Source organism: Alternaria conjuncta (genome assembly GCF_024043145.1).
Source record: "Alternaria conjuncta strain BMP 0040 chromosome Unknown scaffold_14, whole genome shotgun sequence".
Lineage (NCBI taxonomy): Eukaryota > Fungi > Ascomycota > Dothideomycetes > Pleosporales > Pleosporaceae > Alternaria > Alternaria conjuncta.
Window position 1 is genome coordinate 779,338 of NW_026250103.1, and position 27,468 is coordinate 806,805.

General features: G+C 53.5%; 9 protein-coding genes across 9 annotated transcripts; 7 read left to right on the forward strand and 2 right to left on the reverse strand.

Moving 5' to 3' along the window:
- Nucleotides 1-936: 936 nt before the first annotated feature.
- J4E85_008888 (uncharacterized protein) lies at nt 937-3,033 on the forward strand (the record flags this gene model as incomplete). The annotated part of the gene is made up of 2 exons (XM_051473112.1): nt 937-2,710; nt 2,759-3,033. 2 exons carry the CDS (start codon nt 937-939, stop codon nt 3,031-3,033), a joined length of 2,049 nt encoding a protein of 682 aa, XP_051323332.1.
- A 1,440-nt stretch (nt 3,034-4,473) lies between these two features.
- J4E85_008889 (uncharacterized protein) lies at nt 4,474-5,889 on the forward strand (the record flags this gene model as incomplete). Its single annotated transcript, XM_051473113.1, has 1 exon — nt 4,474-5,889. The coding sequence occupies one exon, from the start codon at nt 4,474-4,476 to the stop codon at nt 5,887-5,889; it is 1,416 nt and encodes a 471-aa protein (XP_051323333.1).
- Nucleotides 5,890-6,188: 299 nt separating this feature from the next.
- On the reverse strand, nt 6,189-6,746 carry J4E85_008890 (uncharacterized protein; the record flags this gene model as incomplete). Its single annotated transcript, XM_051473114.1, has 2 exons — nt 6,189-6,377; nt 6,495-6,746. The coding sequence occupies 2 exons, from the start codon at nt 6,744-6,746 to the stop codon at nt 6,189-6,191; spliced, it is 441 nt and encodes a 146-aa protein (XP_051323334.1).
- Nucleotides 6,747-8,444: 1,698 nt separating this feature from the next.
- Nucleotides 8,445-10,547, forward strand: J4E85_008891 (uncharacterized protein; the record flags this gene model as incomplete). Its single annotated transcript, XM_051473115.1, has 4 exons — nt 8,445-8,493; nt 8,539-8,812; nt 8,860-9,876; nt 9,926-10,547. The coding sequence occupies 4 exons, from the start codon at nt 8,445-8,447 to the stop codon at nt 10,545-10,547; spliced, it is 1,962 nt and encodes a 653-aa protein (XP_051323335.1).
- A 1,311-nt stretch (nt 10,548-11,858) lies between these two features.
- J4E85_008892 (uncharacterized protein) lies at nt 11,859-12,485 on the forward strand (the record flags this gene model as incomplete). The annotated part of the gene is made up of 2 exons (XM_051473116.1): nt 11,859-12,308; nt 12,459-12,485. The coding sequence occupies 2 exons, from the start codon at nt 11,859-11,861 to the stop codon at nt 12,483-12,485; spliced, it is 477 nt and encodes a 158-aa protein (XP_051323336.1).
- A 1,613-nt stretch (nt 12,486-14,098) lies between these two features.
- J4E85_008893 (uncharacterized protein) lies at nt 14,099-17,221 on the forward strand (the record flags this gene model as incomplete). Its single annotated transcript, XM_051473117.1, has 1 exon — nt 14,099-17,221. One exon carries the CDS (start codon nt 14,099-14,101, stop codon nt 17,219-17,221), a length of 3,123 nt encoding a protein of 1,040 aa, XP_051323337.1.
- Nucleotides 17,222-18,172: 951 nt separating this feature from the next.
- On the forward strand, nt 18,173-19,681 carry J4E85_008894 (uncharacterized protein; the record flags this gene model as incomplete). Its single annotated transcript, XM_051473118.1, has 1 exon — nt 18,173-19,681. One exon carries the CDS (start codon nt 18,173-18,175, stop codon nt 19,679-19,681), a length of 1,509 nt encoding a protein of 502 aa, XP_051323338.1.
- Nucleotides 19,682-20,319: 638 nt separating this feature from the next.
- On the reverse strand, nt 20,320-20,814 carry J4E85_008895 (uncharacterized protein; the record flags this gene model as incomplete). The annotated part of the gene is made up of 1 exon (XM_051473119.1): nt 20,320-20,814. One exon carries the CDS (start codon nt 20,812-20,814, stop codon nt 20,320-20,322), a length of 495 nt encoding a protein of 164 aa, XP_051323339.1.
- Nucleotides 20,815-21,986: 1,172 nt separating this feature from the next.
- Nucleotides 21,987-26,613, forward strand: J4E85_008896 (uncharacterized protein; the record flags this gene model as incomplete). Its single annotated transcript, XM_051473120.1, has 2 exons — nt 21,987-22,790; nt 22,840-26,613. 2 exons carry the CDS (start codon nt 21,987-21,989, stop codon nt 26,611-26,613), a joined length of 4,578 nt encoding a protein of 1,525 aa, XP_051323340.1.
- Nucleotides 26,614-27,468: the final 855 nt, after the last annotated feature.

Sequence of the window (27,468 nt, forward strand, 5' to 3'; positions counted from 1 at the left end):
GCGGACTGCCATGGACGGCTCATTACCTAGTTAGCATTTGTCACATGTATAGGAATCGATAGTCGCTGGCGGAGCTTCGGAGGCAGCGGTGGCTTGAATAAGTAGTCTCTAGGTACTGTCAAGCCTCAACATGTCTGCCCGACCACCTGAACAAACTCTGCGGTTCACGTTTGGACAGTGACCAGATGGTTGATGACGCCACCTTCCTAATACTCACTGCGTACGTGTCTCAAACAGCGCCCAGCCCTGGGGCCAGTAGTCAAATATCGACGCATGCCCATGTACATGCAGAAGCTCCTCCACATTTGCCAATATTTCCCCGTGAGCCGCCATCGATTACTCGCGCCCCTTTCGGTTCTTGCCGAATAGATCGATAGTGCTCGTGTTTCAACTGTAGTCACACACCCTTTCGCTTCCTCAGCGAGCCGGCCTCTGCCGCCCAGTCCACTATTCGCCATACTATACGAGGGTCTGCCTGCATCGGGTGGGGTTTCAAAAAGCGTCAACCTCCCACTTGCCTTGCCTGCTACGTAGAACTGTTGGCGCAAAGTTGCAGGCTGAGAGTTGACCCAGAAGACTACCTGTTGGCGTTCTGTTCAGGGTCCAAGTGCCGAAGCTGCGAACCCTCCACTCCGCTTCCTGTAAGTCTAATCCTTTTCTGTACCGTAGATCATCATCCCAGGGTGCGCATCCTGAGGCCGAGGTTGGCGAACAGTATCCCAGCCCGTCGTCACACCGCAATTCAAGGACTAACAGTGAATTGTGCGAGTAGAGAGGATCCACACGGCAGACGGTCTCTTATCGCATGCGCGGATTTCTTTGTCGCTAGGACTGCACCACCATCTTAGAGCCCCGCCGTTCCAGCGAGTCAGGACTTAGGCGGACATAAGACTGCAACCAGAGGTCTAACGAAGGGGGATTCGCCTTTTTCTAGCCATGTCCCAGGTCGCTTCGACACCACCATCCAGGGCATTGCCACCCATTCCAGCCGACCAAGAAGCCTACAGCGCGCATCGTCCCGCCTCGAACGGCTCAAGTGGTTTCCAGCAGCGCAAACCCCCCACCGCGCGCCACTCCTCAACGCCCTCTTTCAGCATCACCGAGCACCACGACACAGCAGGCGGACGCGACTCGAGACAGTCCGGCTCTTCTTTCAACCAAAGCTCCGACGGCCACTCGAGAACGCCCTCACGAGAAACTCCAGACATTGAGCACAGATTCTCGGGGAGCTCGATTCCACCCGCACAGGATATTCCCTTCAAGCGACTGCATATTAGCGACGGCTCGTACGGGAGTCGATTCTCGCACGTTGCAGAGATGGACGTCGCAAATGCACACGACGAGGCGGACCATATATACACTCCCCAAGAGCAATACCGGCCCGTATCCTACCCGAGCCAACCAACCCCGCCGGCTGCCACATATCCTCCCCGCGAGACCGCACAATCGCCGAATGGCGGCTCCCAGCACTCGTCGAATAATAGCGGGCGCAACAGCTATTTCAACAGCCATGCACAGGAGGGCGAGCTGCAAGTCCCGCGCAGCACGGTTCCAAGACCCAACTCTGCATACACACTCGGCTCAGAGCTGAACATGCGAGGTCGCACAGAATCCCCGCGCCTCTCTGTGGTTGGAACCCCATCACCTAGCGGATCACCAAACCCTTACGCCCGCCCCGTATCAACGAGCCGCCGCTCCCCCGACTTTAGGCCGGAGTCGTCTTACATCGATCTGACCAACCTCCCGTACAACCAGCAAATCGCTCCTGCGACAAACTTTGGCAATGCAGGTCTACGGGGCGTTGTGGGGCAGAATGCCTCCCTACTCGACGAGAAGAAGACGCTGGAAATGTACAGGGCAAACGTCAAGAAGACACAGGATACTGCCGTGCAATACGAGTTTGCGCTGTTCATGATACAAGTGGCCCGCGAGGTTCTGGCGACAGAGAATAGTGGTGTCGATCACGGCATGAACCCCACAGAGTTGCTGAAGGAAGCACGGCAGATTCTCCAAAGGTTAGCCGACCGCAGCTATCCTTTCGCGCAGTACTACCTCGCCGATGGGTACGCGTCCGGTCTGTTCAACAAGGACAAGCCGGACCACGATCGTGCATTTCCCCTCTTTGTAGCTGCTAGCAAGCACGGCCATGCTGAATCAGGGTTCCGTGCCGCACTTTGCTACGAGTTTGGCTGGGGCTGCCGCAAGGACTACGCTAAGGCGGTTCAGTTTTACCGTGCTGCTGCGTCCAAGAATCACCCTGGAGCTGCGACACGACTCGGAAAGGCTTGTTTGACAGGTGATATGGGTCTCCAGAACAAGTACAGAGAAGGATTGAAGTGGCTGAAGCGAGCCACGGAGTCGGCCGACTTCCAGTACAACATTGCGCCGTATGAGCTTGGTCTGCTGCACGAGACGGGCTTCGGAGACGACATTTTCAAGGACGAAGTGTACGCGGTGCAGCTGTTTACCCAGTCTGCCGAACTGGGTCACCCATTGGCCGCTTTGAAGCTGGGAGAAGCCTACGAACATGGCCTATTGCGCTGCCCCAAGGATGCTGCGCTTTCCGTTCACTACTACAACTGCGCTGCTCAGGCCGATATCCCAGAGGCCATGATGAACCTCTGCGCCTGGTACATGGTCGGTGCCGAACCTGTTCTGGAAAAGGACGAGAATGAGGCGTACGAATGGGCCAAGAAAGCTGCAGAGCATGGTAAGTTTGTCGATAACAGCGCGAAGTACAGCCCACTAATCCCATCAGGTCTTCCAAAAGCCGAGTATGCCTGTGGATACTTTACAGAAATGGGCATTGGCTGCCGGAGAGATCCTCTAGAAGCAAACGTCTGGTACGTCAAAGCTGCTGATTCCGGCGACGAGCGGGCAAAGCAGCGCCTCGCCATCATCCAAGCTGCGGCATCCGGGCAGTCGCACGTCCCAGCAAGCAACAACGCCACCGAGAAGGGAAAGCTCAAGAAAGAGAAGGGCAGCAAAGAGAAGGATGGTAAAGAGAAGGACGAAAACTGTGTGGTAATGTAGAATTGGGCGTGTTGTACTGGCCCTTTGCGATTTCTTTTATACCCTACTCGCGTTTGTTGTTTTTGCTTCCCGCATGTGCTCACGTTGGTCATTCCAACCATTCCACGTAAGCGTTGCGATAATCTTTCTAATATGGGGTTGTGCATATACGGCGTTTGTGGTGCATTGTCCTTTGCATACTGCCGCTTGGGACTGAGCGTCGAGGTCTTGTCAGCATACCTGGTGGAGGCAGGTCGACACTATTGCATCGTTTCGTCATGTCATAGCATGTCTGATGGAGTTACATCTCGTAAAAGCTGAGGTGGATAAAGTGGGTAATTGCATGATGCATTGTAATGACTTTCCATAGCCCAGAGCTCGACTCAACTCAATCATAGACACAGACGACTACAAGCAGGTTGTTCCTGTTCAAGACTTTCTGTTCAGCATTTTGCAATGTATTGCTATCGCAAGTTCATAGCCCTCGTTTCGACTAACAGTGAGTATTCCCTGGATACGATATTAGCTGGCACAGACTGCAGGCAACGGCAGCTGATCCAGCATCAGATGTCAGTTCAGCACGGGTTTCGACGGCTTTGTTGCTCCGAACGCGTCTCGTGACAGCGCGGTTGCCATAAAAGCGCCGATTGGCCAATGTCTTGCAGCATCTTACGTAGCTTTACCTCACGACTATCCGTTCTTGTCCGGCCCTTGCGGTACTCTAGATATGCGGATTCCACGGTATGCGTTCGTAATAGATACGTATTGAATCAATCACGCAGTGATGCGCATCGCAGTGGATGTACATGCAAAGGGCGCATGGCTTGTGCTATATAAGGTGTCTGCATGGCCTTGGCAGGTGTTCCCGGTGGACTCGCTTGCTGCGCTTCCCCAGACCGTGGCTAGCCGCTACCCGAATGGGTAGGCATGATGCACGTTGGCGGCTGAGGGATCCACCTGCACGCCTTAGACTGACTACATATGTAGGGCGTGCGATAACCGATAGCTGATAGCTGATCCTGATCAAGTGAGGTTTAAAGGCTTGGACTCTCTTCAATCAACTCATCCACGGACTTGTCATCACTTTGTACGTTGCGTCGAAAGTTGAAATAAGAAACAAAGAAGAATCTGAAGACGAAGTGCAAAGAAGTTTTGAGGTTGAACCGTAGACCAAGATGTCACCACCTTCAGCAGTCGAAGTTTCCGCGGTTTCGGATACGTCTGGAGTTACTATCCCAAACCCATTGAGCGCGCCGGTTCTGAGCAACGAGATTCTTGGAAGAAGAAAGAAGACGACTGCGGCTCAATGGGGTGTGGCAGCGCCATCGGACACGGCAAACTTCAGACTCAAGTCTCACGATCATAAACCCAAAGCTAAGCGATGGAGTCGTAAGTTCGTACCGTTTTCAATCAGCATTTTCTCGACATGGACTACATGGCTAACCTATACAAATAGACATCATGACCAAGGAAGCCACGATCCGGAAAGGCAACTCTCTCAAAGAAGCAGCAAAATATCTTGGTACACCCGGCATAATATCTCTCGGCGGCGGTTTACCATCTAGCGAGTACTTTCCCTTTGAAGAATTGTCAATCAAGGTCCCCACGATTGGTCACTTCTCGGAAGCTGAGACTAGGGAGTCTGGTGTGACTATCACCGCGGGCAAACATGACCTCGCGGAGAACAAGTCCAACTTCGACATTGCTACTGCGTTTAACTATGGCCAGGGATCTGGCTCAGCACAACTTCTCCGCTTCATGACCGAGCACACTGAACTGATCCATGATCCGCCATACCAAGACTGGAAGTGCACCATGACTATCGGAAGCACATCCGCCACCGACATGTGTCTGCGAATGTTCACTCGGCCAGGCGATATGATCCTATCCGAAGAATACACCTTCTCCGCCTTTGTTGAGACCGCCCGACCAATGGGCGTGCGCGTCTGTGGCGTCCCCATCGACAACGAAGGTCTCCTACCCGACGAGATGGACTCTCTTCTTACAAACTGGGACCAAACAGCTCGCGGCGCACGAAAACCCCATATCCTCTACACCGTCCCAACAGGCCAGAACCCGACAGGAGCAACGCAAAGCGTAGAGCGCCGACACGCACTCTACAAAGTCTGCCAAAAGCACGACATCCACATCCTAGAAGACGAACCCTACTACTTCCTCCAAATGCAACCCTACACTGGCGCCAACGCGCCTTCCATCCCGCCACCAGCATCCCACGCCGACTTCATCAAGTCTCTCGTACCGAGCTACCTCTCCATCGATACAGACGGGCGGGTAATCCGCTTCGATTCCTTTTCCAAAGTAATCGCGCCCGGATCGCGAATCGGCTGGATCACCGCACCCGCCGAAGTCGTAGAACGGTATTCCAAACACGCAGATGTGTCGACTCAGAACCCAGCCGGAATGTCGCAACTCATCTTATTCAAATTACTGGATGAACACTGGGGCCATGCGGGCTATCTCGATTGGCTCATCCACATGCGCATGCAATACACACACCGTCGCGATATCATCCTTTCCGCATGCACAAAGTACCTCCCTACTGAAGTCATGAGCTGGAAACCGCCTATGGCGGGTATGTTCCATTGGATGCAGGTCGACTTTAGGAAACATCCTAGTTACCCTGCGAAGAGCATTGAGAGTATTGAAGAGGGTATATTTATGCGCGTTATTGAACATGGGGCGCTGGTTATGAGGGGTAGTTGGTTCTATGCGGATGCAGAGGAAGAGCACGATACGCTGTTCTTCAGGGCGACGTATGCGGCGGCGCCGGGGGAGAAGATCGAGGAGGGGATTAGGAGGTTGGGCGAGGCGGTTAGAGAGGAGTTTGGGTTGGGGGATTATGCTAAGGATAAATGAGAAGTGGAGTGGGTGGTGAAATAGATTGGGTGTTGGAATAATCGCTTGTGGTCTTGCTCTTGTATTGATGGGGCAGTCGTTTTGTGATATAGCGGGACATTCCTTGCTGTATATATCCTACCACCAAATGCAGGGCTATCCATGCCTCATCTGGTCCCTCTTATTCTTACACATGTCCAATTCCTAGACCTCTCTTTTGTAATATTGTCAACCCATCGCACGGATGTCACTCCGCCTGGTATCCTCCTCTGTCGTATTCCTTTCCCCTGGTTTGTTCTTCGACGCCGCAAATCTCCCGCTCAGTTGATGAAGTTGACGCAAAAGAAGTGCAGCAATAAACTGCCAAAGATGAAATCCGCAAACGCCCGCTCATGCGAGATATTCTCAAAGTGCACCTTGTTCTCCGAGTTTGTCTGGATGCGCAGCGAGGCTGTGAGGACGAATTGGCCGACTGTTGCGCTGAAGCCGGAGAGGAAGGCGTTGAAAGGCTGTGTTTCCATGTACGTCAGCGAGCAGTTCGTGTAACATTTTTTCCACTCTCTCCCCAAACCCCAGATCTAGGAACTGTGGAAATTGGACATGTGATGGGAGAATTGAGGACGTACAAAGTTTCCAACCAAGACCACGTAGAGGAATTGCAGAGCACCGACGATAACGAGGAACGCGAGGAAGGTATCGAGCAGCTTGGTTCGCTGGGGTGTCTTGTCGACGTATTTGTTCCATATTCCTTGCGCAATGGCGGCGGCGTCTGTGTTGTTTGCTTTGCTTGAGCGAGCGGGTGCTGATGGGGTAGCTGTTGTAGTTGTGGTACTAGCTGGGGCGCCGGTTGGGGCCGTGGTGCGCTGTTTCGGTGCCATTCTCGTGACGTCTCGAGAATGTGTGTCGAGACTTTTGGTGTTGGAGGTGGAATTGGGAGATGACGCGCAGTGGTGATGCTGCTGCTGCTGCTGCTGCTGCTGCTGGTGGATAGCTTGAGGCCAGATGTTCGTACATGGTCCGAGCTCTGGGGTACGACGACCGACCGCGTCGGCGGTTCGGTGTCCTTCGGGTGTCCGTTTGGATCCCCGCAAATCATGGCATGGACTTGGCCCAGCCTTCCTTCTCTCTCAGCATTCTACGAGAAACTTCTACATCCTCAGTTATTTCTTCCAGACCTCACGTATTCACGCGACTGCCCGAATTTCATTTCACGAACCACACGATAAGATAACAGAACACAGCGCGACAATGGTACGTCATCACCATTTGCTGCCACGCGCGAGTCATGGTGTAGAGTGGATGCTAATTGGAGGTTCAGGGCTCTCTCGGAAACATCGCTCTCATTCTGGGTGCTCTCACTGCTGGTGGCGGTATCACCGGCTACGTGAGGACTGGATCTATCCCATCGGTCGTCGCCGGTTGCACTGTCGGACTTCTGGTATGACCTCACATCACATGCATCACCACCTTGCGCGCGTCTAACAAACAATAGTACATGCTCGGTGGCTACCGTGTCAACAGCCGCGCAGCGTACGGTGTTGAGTTGGCTCTCCTTGCTTCCGTTATCCTCGCTGGCAGCTCCATTCCTCGAGCGATGAAGTCTGGCAAGCCGCTGCCTATCGGTTTGAGCATTCTCGCGACCTTTGGCCTGTGGACTTTTGGAAACGCTTACATGAACAAGGCTCGTGTATAAGCACTGCCAGAAAGATGATACGAAAGGCAGGCAACGCGTCGTGCGATGAAAAGTGTACCATAACTTACGATGTTGAAATACGAAGCTTGACTGGATGAGAAAACGGATCCTACTGCGCGAATACTCCCCCTCGAGTTACTAATCGACGTGTAGATCCACAAGCTGGATACTAAGTCTGGGTAGCTGATTATCTCAACGTCTAGATATCTCAACGTTCTAATAGGTTCCCCACACGTTTGAGTTCGCTAATGATCCCGGGCCATTTGGAAGAATGCAACACCATCCACACAATACCGACGAGGCAACAATAGAACCTCCCCACCAATCTATATCCCGGCTCTGCGTCGCGTGCCAACTGCCGTCGCTTATCCAGGGTCTTGCAAGTCTTAGCGTCATTCAGTAACACTGCGTGAGCGAGTACTGGATATCGCGAGTATTGTTCCGGGTCACAATGCGGTTCCAGCTCATCAAAATTGATAGAATCAAGTTTCATTGACCAATCGTACCGTGTCAACACCTGACTCTGACTATCAACCTGCCATTTCCATCAGTGTACTCAGGCTGAAACCTATCCGCGAGGCAGAAGCTACAAAGCGATCATCCTGGTGTACGCAGTCCGTCACATATCGTAATCCCGAGTACAGTGATTGGTGGTTCGATATGACCTCCCAAAGCCTTTCTCCAACATTTTCATCTAAGACATACCAGAGGAATGAAAGCAAATTACAGATTGACGAGATCGAATCATGTCCCCGCATGGCTCGTGGCTCGCTCTGTGGCCACGATAAATGTTGGAGTTGGCCGCATAAAGAGTTGCGAAAGGCCTACTGGGTGACAGTCAAGAACGTATAGCTACGCCCATCTATCCACAGATCCCGCCACTATGCGCTATACCCAGCTCATTGGCAGTGCTGCGGCACTTGCTGGTTATGGTGAGTTCAATGTCCGCCTTAGCCGTTGATACTGACAAAACGAAGCTTTTGCTCAAGAAGGTGAGGCACAGTCTACTGTTGTCTACGATGCAGAAACGAAGATCAGTTACTCGTCGTACACGGAGCCTGAAACAGGAATGACGTTTGGTGTTGCTCTTCCGAAGAACGTTACAGACCCGTATGATGCCATCGTCAGGATTACGGCGCCAATTGCCAATCAATGGGTCGGCTTCTCATGGGGTGGCAATATGGTCTGGAATCCATTGAGCGTTGCTTGGCCTAACGGTCAATCCGGGACGATATCTGCTCGCTTCGCTTTGTATGATGCATACCCAGGTTGACGATGACGATTCTAACATCCCACAGTGGTATTGCTTTACCGCTTGGATACGATGGCGCCGAGCACAGCTACCTCAAAGGCACAAAGACAAACGCTACACATTGGACTGTCAACGCACTGTGCAAAGGCTGCACTGGATGGCAAAACAACGAAGATGAAAGATACGCATTGAATGGCACCGGTACAACACAATTTGCCTGGGCCTACGGCGTCTCTTCGGTCGAGGACCCTGCCAGAAATGATTCTGCATTCAACGTCCACGCGGCCTGGGGAAAATGGATCCACAATCTGGACGCTGCACGCATCGAGAATTTTGATTCCTTGGTCAATGCTAACCTGCTGACGGCACCCATAGCAAGTCCTTCCGCTGACCCGACCACCGTCGTGACAAGCGTCGTACCGTCTGCAACGTCAAAGCCAGCCGCGCCTGCTGCCATTCCAGCCTCGTGCTCCGGTGCCGGTAGTCCCACATTCCAGGGTAGTCTCGCAGCCGGATGGAAGGCCACAAAAGTCGCGGGAGGCTTGACTGCCCCTCGTAGCATTCAGTTCGACGGTGTAGGAAACATGTTAGTAGTTCAATCTGGTAAAGGTATCTCGTACCATAAGATGGGTACAGATGGCTGTGTTACCTCTACCAAGATGCTGGTCTCGCAGAACAACCTGAACCACGGCATTGCGATGAGTCCTGACGGAAAGACGCTCTACGCCAGTTCCATGACTCAGGCTTACTCCTGGCCATATGATGCTGCTGCTGGGACACTGGGAACTCGAACAACGATCATTACTGGCATGTATAACGGCGGCTCTCATTTGACCCGCACTCTTGCCCTCGCACCGCAGAATTCGAATCTGCTGGTCGTTTCCCATGGTTCGAATGCCAACATTGACTCTGCCACGTCGGACCCCAAGACTGCGCGTGCCATTATCAAGGTCTTCGATCTGTCAAAGATTCCAAGCGGAGGCTACAACTACGTGTCCGGAGGATACAACGCTGGCTACGGTCAGCGTAACGACGTCGGAATCTGTTTCGACAAGAACAACATGTAAGCCTCGCTTGGATGAGCGCGCGTGATAATACTAACAATGCTACAGGCTCTGGGGCGTAGAGAACAGCGGCGACGACTTCAAGCGCAACGGAAAAGATATTCACTTCAACAACCCAGGCGAGAAGATCCATTACATGGGAGACGTGACCAAGCCCAACAACAACTGGTACGGCTACCCGTCCTGTTTCACCGTCTGGCAGCCCAGCGACTTCACCGACAAGGCCTTCAAAGTAGGCGATTGGTTTGTCCAACAGCCTAGCACCAACATGAACGACGATACCTGCGTCCAGACAGCCACAGCTCCCAAGCTTACGCTGTTCCCTCACTCCGCACCCATCGACTGCAAATTCGACGCCGACAGCACAACCATGTATGTGACCTACCACGGTAGTTGGAACCGCACACCCGTCACCGGTTTCAAGCTCGTTGCTGTGAAGTTCAAGATTGGTGCGGACGGAAACTACACTCCGGCTGAGCCTCTTACTAGTACCACAGCGGCCCAGGACATCTTTTACAACCCGGCTGTAGAGAAGTGCCAGGGTAATGGACCGAGTTTCAGCTCTGGGTGCTTTAGGCCCGCGGGCTTGGCGTGGGATTCGCAGGGGAGATTGTTCATGACGAGTGACACATCGAACAATGGGGAGGTTTGGGTGCTGGGTAAGTCGTAGAGGATGGGGTGGCACTCCCAAAGCGTCATGCTAGAGATTCGATGAGGAGCAGACGATTTGTATATACAGTTGGTGCAGTCACACAGTCGTTTCTAGGTCGCCGTTTTCAGGCAATGGGAGGTACCGGTTTACTCGCTCCTCGCGACCAAGGTGCAAAGTTCTAGATTTGCTTTAATCCCGTCGTCCTTCAACACATCGTCAGCGTCCCACTAACTCGAGATACGCGAACCATAGGTATACATCGACTCATCCAAAGTATCAATCGCAAGCGGACGCATTGGAGTAACTACACCAGCTCGTTGTTTTGGGTGTCGCGCAACCATGGTTCATGTACCTTGCACGTGGCATGAATCCACGTTGGGAAAGGGCATTATATAAAGCACAGCAATATTTAACTTCTTTACCTACACCTACAGTCCTCAGCTCAACTCACTAATTCGACAACTGTTGTACACCACCGCTACCCTTAAGACACTCGCAGCTTCCGACACCCACACACAGCCTCCAGCCATGTCCGATACGAACAATCACGCGCCATGCCACTTCATGGAGCTTCCGACTGAGTTGCGCCTCAAGATTTACCGCTACGTTCTTCCTGAGGTCGTTAAACCCAACTATCAATCCCAAGTTCATGCCGCTTCTATTCTGCGAGTTAATCATAAGGTCAATCAAGAGGCTTCTTCTGTGTTGTATGGAGAGACTCAATTTCATGCGTACATATCGCAAGACACCATCCAGCTACAAAATAAGTTATGGTGGCGGCGTACGAAGTTCAGAAGCCTCTCTATGGTATTTTCGCCGTCAGCCAGATCCATCCGCCATCTTACCGTCCACGTCAATCTTCGGAGATGGTCCGATGCTCATTTTAATCTGCATGGAAGGGGCATCAGTTGTGATGAATACGAAGCCTATAAGGCGAGGGATAGCGTGCGGAAATTTATCGACTTCTTTACATCAGGAAATACTTCGCTGAAGTGGCTGGAAGTTAGGCCCACTCTGGTAAACTACTGCAGATGGTCTGAGGAAGACATTATCGCGGCGGTGTTTGTGGTTATAGGACCTTTCGAAGCGCTGAGCAACATCAAAACAGCAACATTGGTGGCCCTAAATTACACAAGTTGCGGTAGACTTGGTACCGAGCGTCACTCAGCCATCGCTAGCCTCCATACCAATCAGCTTTACGGTCGACTTCGAGAGGAGTGGCTCTCTTCCATCACAGAGTCCAAGCCAGCCCCGGGACCCACGGACAACGAGCAGGGAAAGGTTGCGTACGGCGTTATCGAAGAAGTTCTTCGACTGATGTATCGGGCAATGCCATATGCGGTGCGATGTACTTACAGTTCGATCAATCGCCGCTTGGATGGCCTCGAGCTCCCGTTTCACTCCGCCCGCGTTGCCTACGAAAACGGCGATGTCGAGACTTTGGTAGCAATCAGAGAAGCCATCAGGGTGGAATGGGTCAAATTGCAACCCCGGCTGTCGCGCGAAGCATCTGCCATCTCGCAGTCAATCTACGACGTGCTCAAGACTAGGGATATCGCAGAACTGTCCGAGTCAAATCCACGTGTCGTCGTGCCAGCAGAGACTAAGACGTCAAGTCCCGTTTCTACGATGGATGAGCTAATGGACTGGGACTGGTCGGAAGTTAAATGCGGGGTCCCCAAGCACGGTGAACCTGGCGTTACCATTAAGGAGGATAGTTGGAGGATCTACATCTACAAGGGCGATAAAATGTGGACGCGTCTGAAGACACCGCAGGCGGTACGCGAAGCAAAGGAACGAGGCAGAGGCGATGGCATACTTTGAAGGCACTTCAGATTGTTTGCGTTGGTAGCAACGAGGCAATACAGTGCATGTGAGCAGCTCGCTTATGATTGGCGGTTATGACACGCGACGCAATACCACTTGCAGAATCATCTCGCATCAGATGAGAGATGAACGATTGGGAGAGGAGTTGACGAGAAGCGAGAGAAAGAGAGGACACCGGACAGATACAGAGAGGTTTGCATGCTTAGTTACCATCCTATACATCAGGGGAAGAGTGGCGTTGTGGAGATTGCGGTATCTTTAAGTGGAGTGTTCACTGAGTAGAGTGACAAGCAAACAGGAGCAATGACAGCATAGCAGCAAGTCATATGCGGGACGAAATCTCGTTTGTGGGGCACGAGATCCTGTTGTTGGACGACTTGCCGCTCCAAAGCGGTCTAACAGTGTAGCTGAGACAAGCCATGATAATTCCAGCCGCAATGTGGCGCACGGGTCCAAGGTCAAGCCCACTTTCCCTGAATGCCCATGTGCCGACAAAAATCTTGGTGGGGGGAAGAAAGGCGGTTATCGGCAGGCGCCTTGAGTGATTTGCATGGTGAAATACGATCTTGAGCGGCGCAGCGTGCCTGGCGAGAACTGGTTTGCGGCACAACGATCGTCGATGTTATCGGTTATTTTTGGGCTTCATCTCGCTTTCGCAACTGCTGGCCATGCCTTGTGACGCAGCGGCAGAGCAGCAGGTTTTGAGGGAGATTTGGAGTTGCAGAGAGATGAGGGTCGCGACTGGTTGTTGGTAGTTGGCTGTGCCTTGTTCATGCGCATCCGGCAGAATGCCATGGCTTTCGCCAAAGTCGATGATTCCCATGTGCGCTCGGAGAGACTAGGCTCGGTTTCACCCGGCACGCCGCAACGAAATACGAGTAAGCATACGCCAAGCCGTCTCTCGCGACTAATCCTTCACATGCGGCGGTCGTCAGTTGCGAGCGCCGAAGCTTGTTGGGAGGTGACTGATGGCTCTGCATGGCCAAATGGCTTACTGTCGACGCTGACATAGGCGACCCGTGGCTGAAGTGGACTGCAGGCCGGGTTGAAGATCTTGGCTCGAAAAGCTTCGCATGTCATTGCCTGTACTAGCACCGGGTCTGCTGGAACGAGACAGGCGCAGACAGCAGCTTTACCGATTGGGACAGAGGGGCGGCATGTGTCAGCGAAGACAAAGGGTTGTGCATGCGGGCTGTTCATGGCAGAATAGCAGAGTTTTGATATCAATATCTTCACGTCGAAGAGGCATGTTGTGACAGTAGTCGCGGTGCTGTGGTGATGGAGGGGTCCATTCATTATTATCACGCCCGCCCTTCCGCTCCTAATCTGCCCTACTCCCTCCGGCACCCGCGGATTCTCTCATACGGCCAGGCACGATCTAGAGCGAAGGACTCCCCTAGCATCTACGTCACGCTTGCGCACGGTCGGTGTTGTGCACAAGCTCGGCGCTAGGAAGGGCTTGTCAGTGAAACGCAGCCATCTTGTACCGAAAACTGGGGGGTCACGTCATAGCCCATTCACCCTCGCATCGGCATACACGCCAGGCGCCCTTGCCAGCCACAGTATACTAAACCTCGCGTCTCCCGGCCTTGCTAGCATATCCATAGCAATTCTTTTTCCCTCGCCCAGGAACACCTTCCATCCCCCCTCAGCAGCAGCACTCCCCCGCGTCTGCTTGCCCCCAATTGCGCTCAGGTAGTCTAACCACGCACACACGGGCAACGCTCTCGCACCACCCCGCCATGAGTTCCCTCAAGAGAGCGCTTGACAAGCTCAAGCCGCACCACGGCTCCTCGGCCTCGGACGACGAGAAGAGCGGCGTCAAGTCGCCCTCGTCCGTCAATGGCCGCGCACAGTCGCCCGTCGCGTCGCCGCGCTCTTCCGTCACCCTGGGCGGCTCTCGAGCAAGCGGCGAGCACAAGCGCGCCGACGTTGCCTCGCCCACCGACAGCCGGACCAGCATCGACCAGCCCCGCAACTCCCTCAGCGGCATCCTCCACCGCCGCACTGAGAGCCCGAGCCGCACCGGCACCGACAAGACCAACAAGACCAACCGCTCCGGCTCCATCTCGCACAGCCCCATGCGAGCTGTCAAGGAGAAGCTGCACATTGGCAACGACTCGAGCGACGAAGATGCCCCCCTCAACCGCGAGGGCGAGCCCATGTCGCGCGGCCAGCTGCGCAAGCACGAGAAGCAGGCCCAGCAGGAAGAGCGCCACAAGCAGAACATGGAGAAGGAGCAAGAGCTCGAGCGCAGGAGGAAAGAGATGGAAGACCAGGCATTGGCTGAGCTGACTCCCGAGCAGCGCTCCAAGTACGGTGTCATCGACCCCAACTCCTACGCTGGCGAGTGGAAGCATGAGCCCCGCCACAGGATTCAGGACTTCTCCGCAAAGGATGTTGGCAAGGAGGTCGTCTTCCGCGCCCGCATCCACCACCTTAGGAAGATGAGCTCCAAGTTCGTCTTCCTGATGTTCCGCCAGCAGCTCGCTACCATCCAGGGTGTTCTCTTGGAGCACGCGGATATCTCCAAGTACATGTTGTACTGGGCTGAGCACCTGGACGCCGAGACCATCGTCCTGGTCAAGGGTATCCTTCAGGAGCCCAAGGCCAAGCAGGGCGAGGTCCTTGGAGCAACCATCCACGACGTCGAGGTTTCGGTACACGCCCTCCACGTCGAGGCCGCCGTCACCGACCACCTGCCCTTCAACGTCAACGAAGCCGAGGTCTCACAGGCCGAGGTCGACGCTGAGCTTGCGAATGCAGACCACAAGGAGGGACACACCCGCGTCAAGATTGCGGATCGTACACGCTTGAACAACCGCGTTATCGATCTGAGGACAACAGCTTCACAGGGTATCTTCCGCATCCAGTCTGGTATCTGCAGGCTCTTCCGTAACCAGCTAGATTCGGAAGGCTTCATCGAAATCCACACCCCAAAGCTTCAGGGTGGTGCTACCGAGTCGGGTGCCAGTGTGTTCAAGATCGACTACTTTGGTCGTGGCGCCTTCCTTGCTCAGAGTCCCCAATTGGCCAAACAGATGGCCATCTCTGCAGACTTTGGCAAAGTGTACGAAATCGGTGCCGTCTTCCGTGCTGAGAACAGTAACACGTACCGTCATTTGACTGAGTACACTGGTCTGGATCTGGAGATGCAGATAGACGAGCACTACCACGAGGTCCTCCGTGTGCTGGACCGCACTTTCAAGGCCATTTTCAAGGGTATCTACGACCAGTACCGTCCCGAGATTGAGGTCATCAAGAAGCACTTCCCTCACGAGGATTTGGTCTGGCTGGACCAGACACCCATCATTCCCTTCGCCGACGGTGTTCGCATGCTGAACGAGTCCGGCTGGAGGGATGACGATGGCAACGAGCTTGACGTGAACGAAGACCTGGGTACCAGGGATGAGGTTCAGCTTGGTCGTGTCATCAAGCAGAAGCTTGGAACCGACTACTACATTCTAGACAAGTTCCCCGCGAACGCACGCCCATTCTACGCCATGAACGACCCGAACGACCCTACCGTCACCAACTCCTTCGATATCTTCTGCAGAGGACAGGAGATTCTCAGTGGTGGCCAGCGTATCCACGACTCCACCTTGCTACTGGACAAGATGCGCAAGCTCAAGGTCGATCCCGGTTCGATGGAAGACTACATCCAGGGCTTCCAATGGGGAGCACCGCCCCACGGTGGTGGTGGTATCGGTCTCGAGCGTATTCTCATGTTGATGATGAACCTCGGGAACATTCGCCATGCGTCCATGTTCCCTCGCGACCCGAAGAGTTTGCCAGAGCGGCCAGTTATCAAGCAGCTGCGTCATCCTGAGGCCAGCACCATGCATCCACCATGGGAAGGACAGGATCGTGCGGTTGCCAAGATCGACCTCCAGCCTATCGAGAAGCTCATCGCCAACTACGGTGATGCCACCAACACCTCCTGGTTGGAGCCTCGCACAGAGATCTGGCGCGACGAGAACACCGGTGCGGCTGTCGGCTTCGTACCTCAGGACGGGTTCGCCATCACTGTCGGTGATCCTCTTTGCCACGAGTCTCAATACCTCAAGACCATGGCTGGTTACCTCAAGTACATCAAGAAGGAGCGCAACCTCAAGCCACTGTGGCTTCTTGTAGGACACGCCACCGAGGAGGTGCTTGCTACCAAGTTCAACTGGCGCACATTCTCCGTCACTGGAGAGCAGCGTGTAGACCCTGTCCACAACCCAGCGGACAAGGACTCTGACGTGCAGCGCAAGATCCGCCACGCGGAGAAGGAGGGTGTCAAGATTAGCGATTATGCCCTCGGCACACCACCACCACCAGATGTCAAGGCTAAGGTCGATGCTCGTGTAGCGGATTGGCTGAACAACCGCAAGGGCAAGCAGGTCCATTTGACCAACATTCACCCATGGCAAGACGAGGAGCATCGCCAATACCACATCGCCTATACACCCGACGGCACTATCGCTGCCTTTGTCGCCATGGCGCAGCTTTCACCTGACCACGGCTGGCAAGTCAAGTACTCGCTCGACTTCCCCGGCGCACCCGGTGGTTCGATTGAGTATATTGTCACACATGCTCTCAAGCAAGTCGCTGCTAGCGGCGCAACCAGCGTCACCTTTGGTGGCGGTGCTAGCTCCAAGTTCAGCCCAGGACACAACGTCAAGGGCACTCGCGTCAAGGTGCTCAGCCGCGCCTACCACGCCATCGCGACCGAACTCAAGCTCACCAACAAGACTGAGTTCCGTGAGAAGTTGGGTGCAGTCGACGACCCAAGCTACATTTGCTACCCGCCCCACGGGCTGGGCCCTATGGCGGTTAAGGCCATCTTGAACTTCTTCTCTGACGATGACGACAACAACTAAGTAACATGTTGGTGGACGATATACACGCTAGGATAACGATACATTGATGGATGATCGAAGGCATGATACCACAAGGCGTTTGCTTTATGAGTAGACGGTACCTTTTACCTGTCTGACTCTTTTAGGGACATTTGTAGCGGGAGGACGTTCTTAGGTAGATAGCGATGTTTCTTAATCTAATACCCTCTGAAATATCTTACTTTCCTCATGTGATAACATGGTGACTCTCGCAGCTGTCGTAAGCTTTCGTAAGCTTTTCATATATCCAAAGGTCAATTTAGACATGACCGCGGGATCTCTGTGCTACCTTCGGCGCGTTTCGAGTACTTCCGACGTGACACCGCGTAAGCTACATACGGCAGGCACGTCGGTAAGTTTCAGGTTCCACCACCTCACACTTCACAGCCGTTTTTCAACACCGAAACATCAGCATCCATCATCAACGCACAACTCTCGGACAAGATGCTATTCGATCGGCTACTGCGCAGACTTGGCGTCGCGCTCCCGATGACGATGGACCAGGTCGCGGGGAACATTCGGCGCACTAGAGGAAGGCGGGGTCAAGCGCCCGGCTTGGAAACCTTCGGACCTTCGACACGGCTAGAGAAGATGGTTTTCGGGGCCGTGCGATTGGCTAGAGGAGGGTTTTTGGAGAGGGAGTCGAGACGGGTCTGACGTCTGTTGGTCGCGTGTTGGCGTCGGGAAAGCAACGCGCACGTGTGAAAACTACCACGGTTCGCGTTGGCGAAAGGCCGACCTGCGACTATAAGAGGCCTGTTCCTAGACCTTTTGTACAAGAGGGTAAAAGCGAGTCAGTGTACTTTGTACGATAGAGTTTCGACAAGAGTACGTTGGGCTCGGTGCTATTGCTAGAGCGTTTCTCTTACCGGATAAAGAGCCAAGCTCTTCTCTGGACCGACCTTCTGGCTTTCGACAGACACGACGCTCAATATGTTTCTTACGACGCTTCTGATCACGCCGTGGTCTATCCTACTCCTTCCGTTCATCTTCTATATCTTGCCTTACCTCCGCAACTGGCAGATCCGCGACATCCCCTCTCCGTTCCCAGCCGCTTGGACGAACCTCTGGCTCTTGGCTCAATGCCGGCGCGGGAAACGCTATCTCGCCGTTCATGAGGCACACAAGAAGTACGGAAAGCTTGTTCGTATTCAGCCGCATCACGTCAGTATTGCGGATGCGGACGCTATCCCGCAGATCTACGGTCACGGCAATGGGTTCCTGAAGAGCGAGTACTACGATGCTTTTGTGTCGATAAGACGGGGGCTGTTCAATACGAGGGATCGTGCCGAGCATACGAGGAAGAGGAAGACGGTTTCTCATACGTTTTCTGCGAAGAGTGTATTGCAGTTTGAGCAGTATATCCATCACAACCTGGAAGAGTTGCAGAAGCAGTGGGATCGAAGGGCGGCCAGCGTTCAAGAGAAGAGAGGATGGTATCATACGGATGCGCTGCACTGGTTCAACTACCTCGCTTTTGATGTCATTGGTGATCTCGCGTTCGGAGAGCCATTTGGCATGCTGGCGAAGGGAAAAGATGAAGCCGAGGTCAGCAAAGGAGGTCAGATCACGTATGCGCCTGCTATCGAGGTGTTGAACCGCCGAGGTGAAGTCAGTGGCACCATCGGATGTTTCCCCGCCATAAAGCCCTACGCAAAGTACTTCCCGGACCCCTTCTTCAGCCAAGGCATGAAAGCGATCGAGAACCTCGCCGGAATAGCCATCGCCCGCGTCAACGCCCGTCTCGAGAAACCATCCGACCGCGTGGACCTCCTCGCCCGCCTCATGGAAGGCCGCGACGAAAGCGGCCAGAAGCTTGGCCGCGAAGAACTCACTGCCGAAGCCCTCACCCAACTCATCGCCGGCTCAGACACCACATCCAACACTTCCTGCGCTCTTCTCTACCACTGCCTCCAGCACCCAGATGTAGTCCAAAAGTTACAAAAGGAACTCGACGACGCGCTCCCAGATGCAGATGCCGTTCCAAACTACGCCCAAGTCAAAGATCTACCTTACCTTGATGCTGTCATCAAGGAAACAATGCGCATCCACAGCACTTCCTCCCTCGGTCTCCCCCGCTTGATCCCCCCTGGCCCCGGTATCACCCTCCTCGGCCACCACTTCCCCCAAGGCACCGTCCTCTCCGTCCCCGCATACACGATTCACCACTCCACGGAGATCTGGGGCGAGGACGCCGACGTGTTCCGACCAGAGCGCTGGGAAAACGTGACCGAGCAGCAGAAAGCCGCGTTTATCCCTTTTAGCTATGGGCCGAGGGCTTGTGTGGGCAGGAACGTGGCGGAGATGGAGTTGGCGCTTATTGTGGGCACAGTGTTTAGGAGGTATGAGTTTGAGATTAGGCAGGGCGAGATGGAGACTAGGGAGGGGTTTTTGAGGAAGCCGTTGGGGTTGGAGGTGGGGATGAGGAGGAGGACGTTTTGAGTGAGTGTCTGATGGGGTGAGTAGTGAGTGGTACACATGACGATAGTATTATAAAGGAAGAGAACGGAGAGGCGTCGTCCTTGATGGATCATGGAACACAAAACTCGAGTCTGAGTTACGAATACAATTGACTATATTACTAAAAGATATACATGAATGAATAGATGAAGCCGATCCCTCGCTATACCCGCTTTCGGATTGTGTGTGTCCTCTATGTTGTCTTCGTTATGTAGGGTCCGACCAGCGGTAGTAACTTGGAATGTAGGTATGAAACAAGTCTAGAGTGGTCGGGGTGTCTAAAAGTGTATTGAGATTGTGATATTGAGGCGGACATAATAAGTTCATCTTGCGAGATCTAATACTATTCCTCGACCTGGCGTTTACATAGGGTCCTTGAATGAGATATGGTCAAGGAACGGATCGTGAATGTTTTGCGATGGCATGATTATGGCTGCTGTGATGCTGTTTTACATTGACTTGGCGCGACAAAAAGTGTCACTGGTTGGCGGAAAGAAGGTAAAGCTATGGGCTATGATCACAAGGAGAAGAAAACCTCTCTGACAAACCGTGGAAACAGACGTCAAACACTATTCAACTGAACACCTAGATCCTGTCCTGTAAGTTCCGTCTACCTGGACTTAGTCATCTTCTTCCCTGAACTCAGTGATCTTCTTCTTCTTCGTCCTCTCATTGCTCCCGTCGATGCTCATCGTATCTCCTGGACTGCGATCTTCGCGTTCGGCTTTATCCTGCGCTTTCTTCAACTTCCAAGTTGTCCCATTCTTGCAGTGCACACAGTTTCCCTTCACCGTGATTTCAAGTGCAGTGAATGTCCAATCCGTACATTCGCACTCGCCGGTATCGAGAGATGTGGGACATGGGAATTGTTGATCGTATTCGAAAGCTATGTGGCCGCAATCGTAGTTCTCGTAATACTGGTAACAGTATCCTGGGGGCGGCTCGAGAGCAACGAGGACTTGCTTCCCGGGTTCGGTTGGCTGTTCAGGTTCTGTTGGCTGTTCAGGTTCTGTTGGCTGTTCAGGTTCTGTTGGCTGTTCAGGTTCTGTTGGCTGTTCAGGTTCGGTCGGCTGTGCGGGTTCAGTTGGCTGTGCGGGTTCCGTTGGCTGTGTCATAGGGGTTAGTGCTGAGCGTTATGCGCAGCAGTGGGTGTCTGATCGTTTTTGGGTTCGACCTGAAGTTTGCTTGGTGTTGACAACGATGGCAGGGTAATGTTACTGCACAGCGCCCTTAACGATAAGAGTCGTCACAGTGTATGTAGGAGACCTAGACTTTTGTGTTGAAAATCATCATAGTGTCGATCTATCGGCTTTTATACTCCTCCGGGAGTCGTTCAGCAAACAGAAGTTGTCACATACCTAGGTAGCTGTAGTCAGAAGACGGAGCAAGAGTTTGATTGACTTTGGTCCAGTGACGACGTCCCCTTCCAGGCAGCATGACCCTTTGTTGTGCTTGAGTGAAAAACTGAGTTCCAAGGTTGTGAGTACAAGAAAACCACGTGGTCTTGATAGTGCTATCTAGGTATAGCTGCGACAGACAAATACCATCGATAGCGACCCACGATAACACACTTGCCCTAGGAGAGGAGGGTATCAAGGGGCCGCAGGTACCCCTCCAGTCTCAAGGCTAGGTAGCGCGACCTACCATTGCGAACCTTCCCTTGAGGACGAATGGGGTGGCAGGGGAGACGCAGACATCCATTGAGTCTCACCGACCCACGATAGCGATCTTGCCCTAGGAACGGTGGGTGGCCGCAGCTGCCTTCCAGTTCTGAAAACCCACGATATGAAATCGGCCCTAGAAGAGGTAGGTATCACAGCTAGTCTTTAGTTTTGAACACCGACGGTCTCAAATCTGCCCTAGAAATGAAAGGGCCCCAGCGACCTGTTCACTTAACAAAGATCCACGATCTGATACCTGCCCTAGAAGACAAGGGGCACATTTTACCGAACTTTACGCACTTGCCCAGCTCGCTTCATAGTGAGCATGGCAGTGCAAAGACTGGTATCTGAGTACAGCACTAATAAAGTAGCCAGAGGGTTGTTTGAACTTTACGACTTTCACATTCTTATAGTTGAAGTGGGCCTCGGTGACGATTAGTGAAGCGCGGAAGTGCGCGCCTCCACATATTTCGCGCACAGACCAGCGCTTACTCTTAGCGGCCATTGTCGCGAACTCCCGGCATGTACGCGTATCGCCGACAAAGAAGCTGAGCCAACACCGCTCAACCCTCGACCGCCATCTCCCCGTCGCCAACTCGGAAGCAGCATCGCCTGCGTCGCCTAACATGGCGCCCAACGAGCTCGCCGATGTAGCGGCTGACGCCTCGTCGGGCGGCTCCTTCACCCTGTTGAAGCAGCAGCTCGAGCTCGACTTCAGTTTTGCACCGCGCCGCGTCAAGGGCCTCACCACGCTCGACATCCAGCCGGACAAGGCGCATCTCCGGGATATCACGCTGAACTGCCGGCAGCTGAGGCCGACAAGCATCAAGATCGAAGGAGAAAAAGCCGCTTTTAGTTATTCGAACCTCCACCAGCGCCTGACGCTATATCCCGGCACCGGTCTCGAACAGTATCACTACGCGAAAGAGCGGATAGCGCGACATACGCAGGGCGCAGAAGATGAGCTGGTCATTACCGTGCCTGACAAGGTCAAAATCCGGGAAGTGAAGCCCTCGGAGGCTGGCATGACCGACGACGCCCAGGGCACCTTTTATGCGCCGATGAAGCTGGAGATCGAATACGAACTGGACGACTTTCGGGACGCGCTGCAATTTGTCGGAGTCGAGGATGGAGATGCCCGGTACCCACATGCTTACACGCGCAACTCGTCCTTTCCCGGTGCGGCTTCGTGTCTCTTTCCGTGCATAGACGACGGCGAAACGCGCTGTCTGTTCGATGTGTCCATCCGCTACCCGCGAACGCTGGGGGATGCGCTCAGCAAATCGAATGCGCAGGTGCAGGCACAAGCACAGGGTGTCGAAAAGGCGGATAGTGTCATGTTGGATGCGGACGACGATCAGGTGGACTTGTCCGAGGAAGAAAAAGCCATGGAGATGCAAGTCATCTGCTCCGGTACCCTAACAGACGATGTGAGTATCGATTCGTTGTATTTAGCGCGCCCGATGCTGACCTTTAAAGATTCTCGATCCCGCCGACTCTTCGCGAAAGACAGCCAGCTTCTCGTGCGATACCCTCGTCCTCCCACAGCATATCGGCTTCGTAATCGGTCCCTTCGAACATGTCGATCTCTCGGAATATCGCGACACACTCGATGACGAGCGCTTGGGAGAGAATGCCATCAAAGTTCACGCGTTTTGTCTGCCAGGCAAGGAGAATGAGGTCAGGAACAGCGCCATGATGCTGGCCCGAGCTCTCGACACCTTCACAGAGCGCTTCCAGAGTTATGCTTTCGGCAACTCCTACAAGCTCGCATTCGTAGACGATCTGGAATGGGATACTGCACACACAGCCTCTTTCTCCATCTGTAGCTCTCGCCTGCTCTTTCCGGAGACTGTATGGGAGCCACTGGAGCACACAACCAGGGTCTTGGTGCATGCGGTAGCTAGCCAGTGGATAGGCGTCGACGTGATTGCACACAACCCAGAAGATCACTGGATCATCGTTGGTGGATCCTGGTTCATGGCTGAGCTCTACCTCCGAGAGCTGTTCGGTCGGAACGATTGGCGGTTCCGTCAAAAGGTGATGGTCGACAGAGTCATTCAGATGGACCGCAAACGTCCGTCGTTACAGCAGCTTGGATACGTCCTACAGCTGGATCCTGGTGAGGTTGAGTTTATGGAGCTGAAATCGCTCATGGTACTCTCTATCCTCCACAACCGTCTGGTAAAACAGAGCGGGAAGAATGGTGTCGACAGGTGTCTGTACCGAATGCTTTTCAATGCTCGTCAGGGCAAGTACGCCAACGGCGCCATCGCTACAGATGATTTCCTCGATATCTGTGAGAAGGTTGGACATCAGAAGTTGGAATCGTTCTTCCAGCAATGGATCGTAGGGGCTGGATGTCCTACTTTTCATTGCGTACCTTCGTTCAACAAGAAGAAGCAAGTGGTACAACTTACTATCAAGCAGCTACAGGCTGACTCGTCCATTACGAACATCGACAGCGGTCTCGCCGCGGATGACTTCATGCGCGAAGCGAAAGAGAAGTCTCGCGACTTGCGGTCAGCGACAGGATACCCCACCTTCGTTGGCCCGATGACTATTCGAATTCACGAAGCTGACGGAACACCCTACGAACACATCGTCGATATCAATTCGAACAACGTCAAAGTAGAGATTCCGTACAACACAAAGTACAAGCGACTCAAGAGAAATCGACTTAACAAGGAGCGCATGGCTGCTGCTGCGGGTCTGGATGCTTCAGGCGAGACTCAAGAGGATGTAACCTTCTACATGCTGGGAGATCTATTCACATCTCCCCAGGAACACGATGAATGGCGACTAGACGATTGGCCACCGGAAGACGAGGCTAAGCAAGAGGGGGAGGCTTACGAGTGGATTCGAGTCGATGCAGACTTTGAATGGATATGTCGGACCAACATCGAGGACATGCCGTCATACATGTATGTCTCGCAGTTGCAGCAAGACAAGGATGTCGTTGCACAAGCAGAGTCGATACAGTTTCTCGCCAACAAGGAAGGTCATAAGCTGATCTCTACTTTCTTGGTCAAGACGCTGATGGACAACCGATACTTCCACGGCATACGGACCATGGCCGCTAATGTTTTGGCTCAGAGTGCACTGAAGCGAACAGAGTGGGTTGGCCTGTTCCATCTGCAGAAGGCTTTCCGCGAGCTTTTCTGCTTACCCAATTCACCCATGACTCGCTCCAACGACTTCTCTGATCGTAGCATGTATCTGATACAATGCGCTATCCCCAAAGCCATTGCTAAGATAAAGGGCGAAGATGGCAGATCACCACTAGAAGCGAAGCGCTTCTTGCTCGATCTTGTTCGGTACAACGACAACCGCGGAAACGATTACAGCGACGACCATTATATTTCTACCCTGATGCGCTGTCTTGCGGAGACACTCACAAAAACTACAGCCAGTGCCGACCTTAGTCACGAAGAATGGGCTCAAGAGCAGGATTTCACAAGCAAAGCCATCGGAGAGCTTACCCGACACCAGAGACTTGACGAATGGATCCCTACCTACCAGAACGTTTACACAACTACCGCCCTTGACTGTGCGCTGAAGTTGGTCATGAGCCGGGTCACCCCGTTCAAGCCGACCGAATTCCTCCAGTACGCCCAGCTTGGAAATGCAGACAACGTACGCTTGAAAGCTTGGGAGTGCTTGATTCGGCTCGGCATGATCCGGAAGGATACAGTCTTGAGATTCCTCATGCATGAGATTCGGTCCGATCCTTCGCCGTACTTCAGAAAGCAGCTGCTACGCATCTTTGGCATTGCGATTGGACAAATCGCTACTGGAGACGTCTGGGCGCCGGAGAAGGCTGCGGACACTTCAGCAGGCACACTTATGATCGAGAACGAAGCCAGTAATGCTGAGCGTGCATCAGCTCTCGCCCGGCAGAACCTTAATGGGGCTCTGAGAGGGTTGAAGAGCGACATGCAGGGCAACCAGACCCTGCGTATGGTCCTGGAAGAAGCTCTGAAGTCGAAAGTACTGTCTACGAACGACATGTCTGAGCTTTTGGACATCTGCGACATGATCTTCGACAACCAGAAGTCCAACAAGCTGCGTATCAAACTGTCTATGCCACGCTATTGGAAGGTGGAGCATATTGGAAAGGCATCAGTGGTCTTCAAAAAGACCAATAAGTTTAGATGGAGATCGAGGACGCTTCCTAAGGAGGAGAAGAAGGAGGATAAAGACGACAAGAAGGAAAAGGCGCCTGTTCCACCTGCCGCACTACCTACACCACAACCCACAAGAGATACCGCTGCTCCGGCCCCGAAATCAGCACTGCCGAAGCTGTCGCTCAAGATCGGAGGACCGAAGAAGCAGTCTACTGCATCTACACCGGCAACTGCGGACTCTACACAGGCCTTACAGAGAAGCCAGTCTATAGTGTTCTCACCCACTGTCTATCACTCACCATCCCCTGCACCAGTGTCCAAACCTGCATCTCCAGCGCCAGTGCAAGCGCCAGTACCAGCACCACCGCCCCCGCCCCCTGCCGCTCCAGCCGCAACGGATTCGCGTTCATCGACTCCAGAAGTGCCGCTGATGCAGCCGTCAAAGAAGATAGCCACCCCAGCAGCGACCCCCAAGCCAGCGACTCCAGCACCGGCTCCGGTTCAAGCTCCCACCGCTGCTCCTGCTCCGGTTACCAAGACTCCGGTTCCACCACCCAAGGTCCCGACTCCAGCTCCTGCGCCTGCCCAAGCGAAGCCAACACCAGCGGTCATCAAGGTACCAAAGGCTATGGCTACACCGCCTGCTATCGCATCACCGGTTCCTCTGCCGGCGCCCAAGCTTAAGATCAGGACCAAGACCGCTTCCGGCTCTACTGTGCCATCAAGGCCCTCCAGCGCAGCTCCATCACCACGTCCTAGCGCCGCTCCATCACCTCGGCCAAGCGCAGCCCCTGCTCCGTCACGACCTGCTGCGACCAACCCTGCATCCGTGGCCAGACCTGTAATCAAGCAAAAGAGAAGCAAGATCGTCAAGCTGCGAATTGCACCCAAAAGGCTGGCCGGCTTTCTCGCTGGAGAGAACAAGAAACGTAAGATGGTTACTGGAAACGGGGACGACGATAGGCCATCTAAGCGCCAGAGCTTCGAGCCAAGTAGTATGTCAAACGGCAACGGCACTGCTAAGAGCGGTCTCGTTAGCGTGGAGAGGGGTGGCAGCAGTGGGCCAAGACTGCTACTAAAGATGAAGGTAGGAAAGGCCAACTTGCCAGGTGAGAAGAAACGATGAGATCGAGACGAAAAGGTCGGCAGTAAGAGACAAGGTCGACAGCGATGGCCATGACGAGGTATCGAGGATAACACAACATGCATTTCTAAGGTGTTTAACGGACGGGCATCTCTTTCCCCCACAGCGAAATATGGTTTAAGGAAAAGGAGGTTTCAAGGCCGCTGCATGCATGCATACGGGATCAAACAGCATTCAGCGACGGCGTTATTTGTAGTGTATTTTCACATGGGTGGTGGGAATGGGACATTGAGGTGGATACCCCCTTTGCTGATTTTAACGAGTATACATGCCTTCATCGGGCTTTGTATTGTTAGACCGCCTAGAGTGAGAATGCATAATTTACACGTGTATGACTTGAATTGAACAGTGAATTAATTAATGGTGGGTATTGATAGCGAGGAAACGCTCGCTACAGAGCGGAATACCAGAGTATGCTGTAGTGATGTGTACGCCGAATGAAAGGGGTATCTACCATTACACCCCGCCTGAAATCTATACTTGGTAATGAAATGATCTCGCTGTGATGTTAGGATCCTCGCCAGAAGAGTTTCTTCACGGATCGTACGCCGGATTGGAAGACTGATTCGCTAAGGGGTGCTGGAGCTGGTGTTTTGTGTGCAATGGTTGGGAGCACTTCTTCCGCAGGTTCGGGACTCAATGGTGTTGGTTTGGATCCCACTTGTGGTGAGGAAGGCACAAATTGTGATGAAGAAGGCTGGGCGCTCGCTGTCGCGTCGTGTGTAGATCCAAGTACTTTTGTTGCTGTCGCTTTCTTCGCAGATCCGGACACCGTCTTCGCAGTCTTCTCCACGACCGTAATTGAATCCACATCGTATGCAGCATGCGGGAAAATAC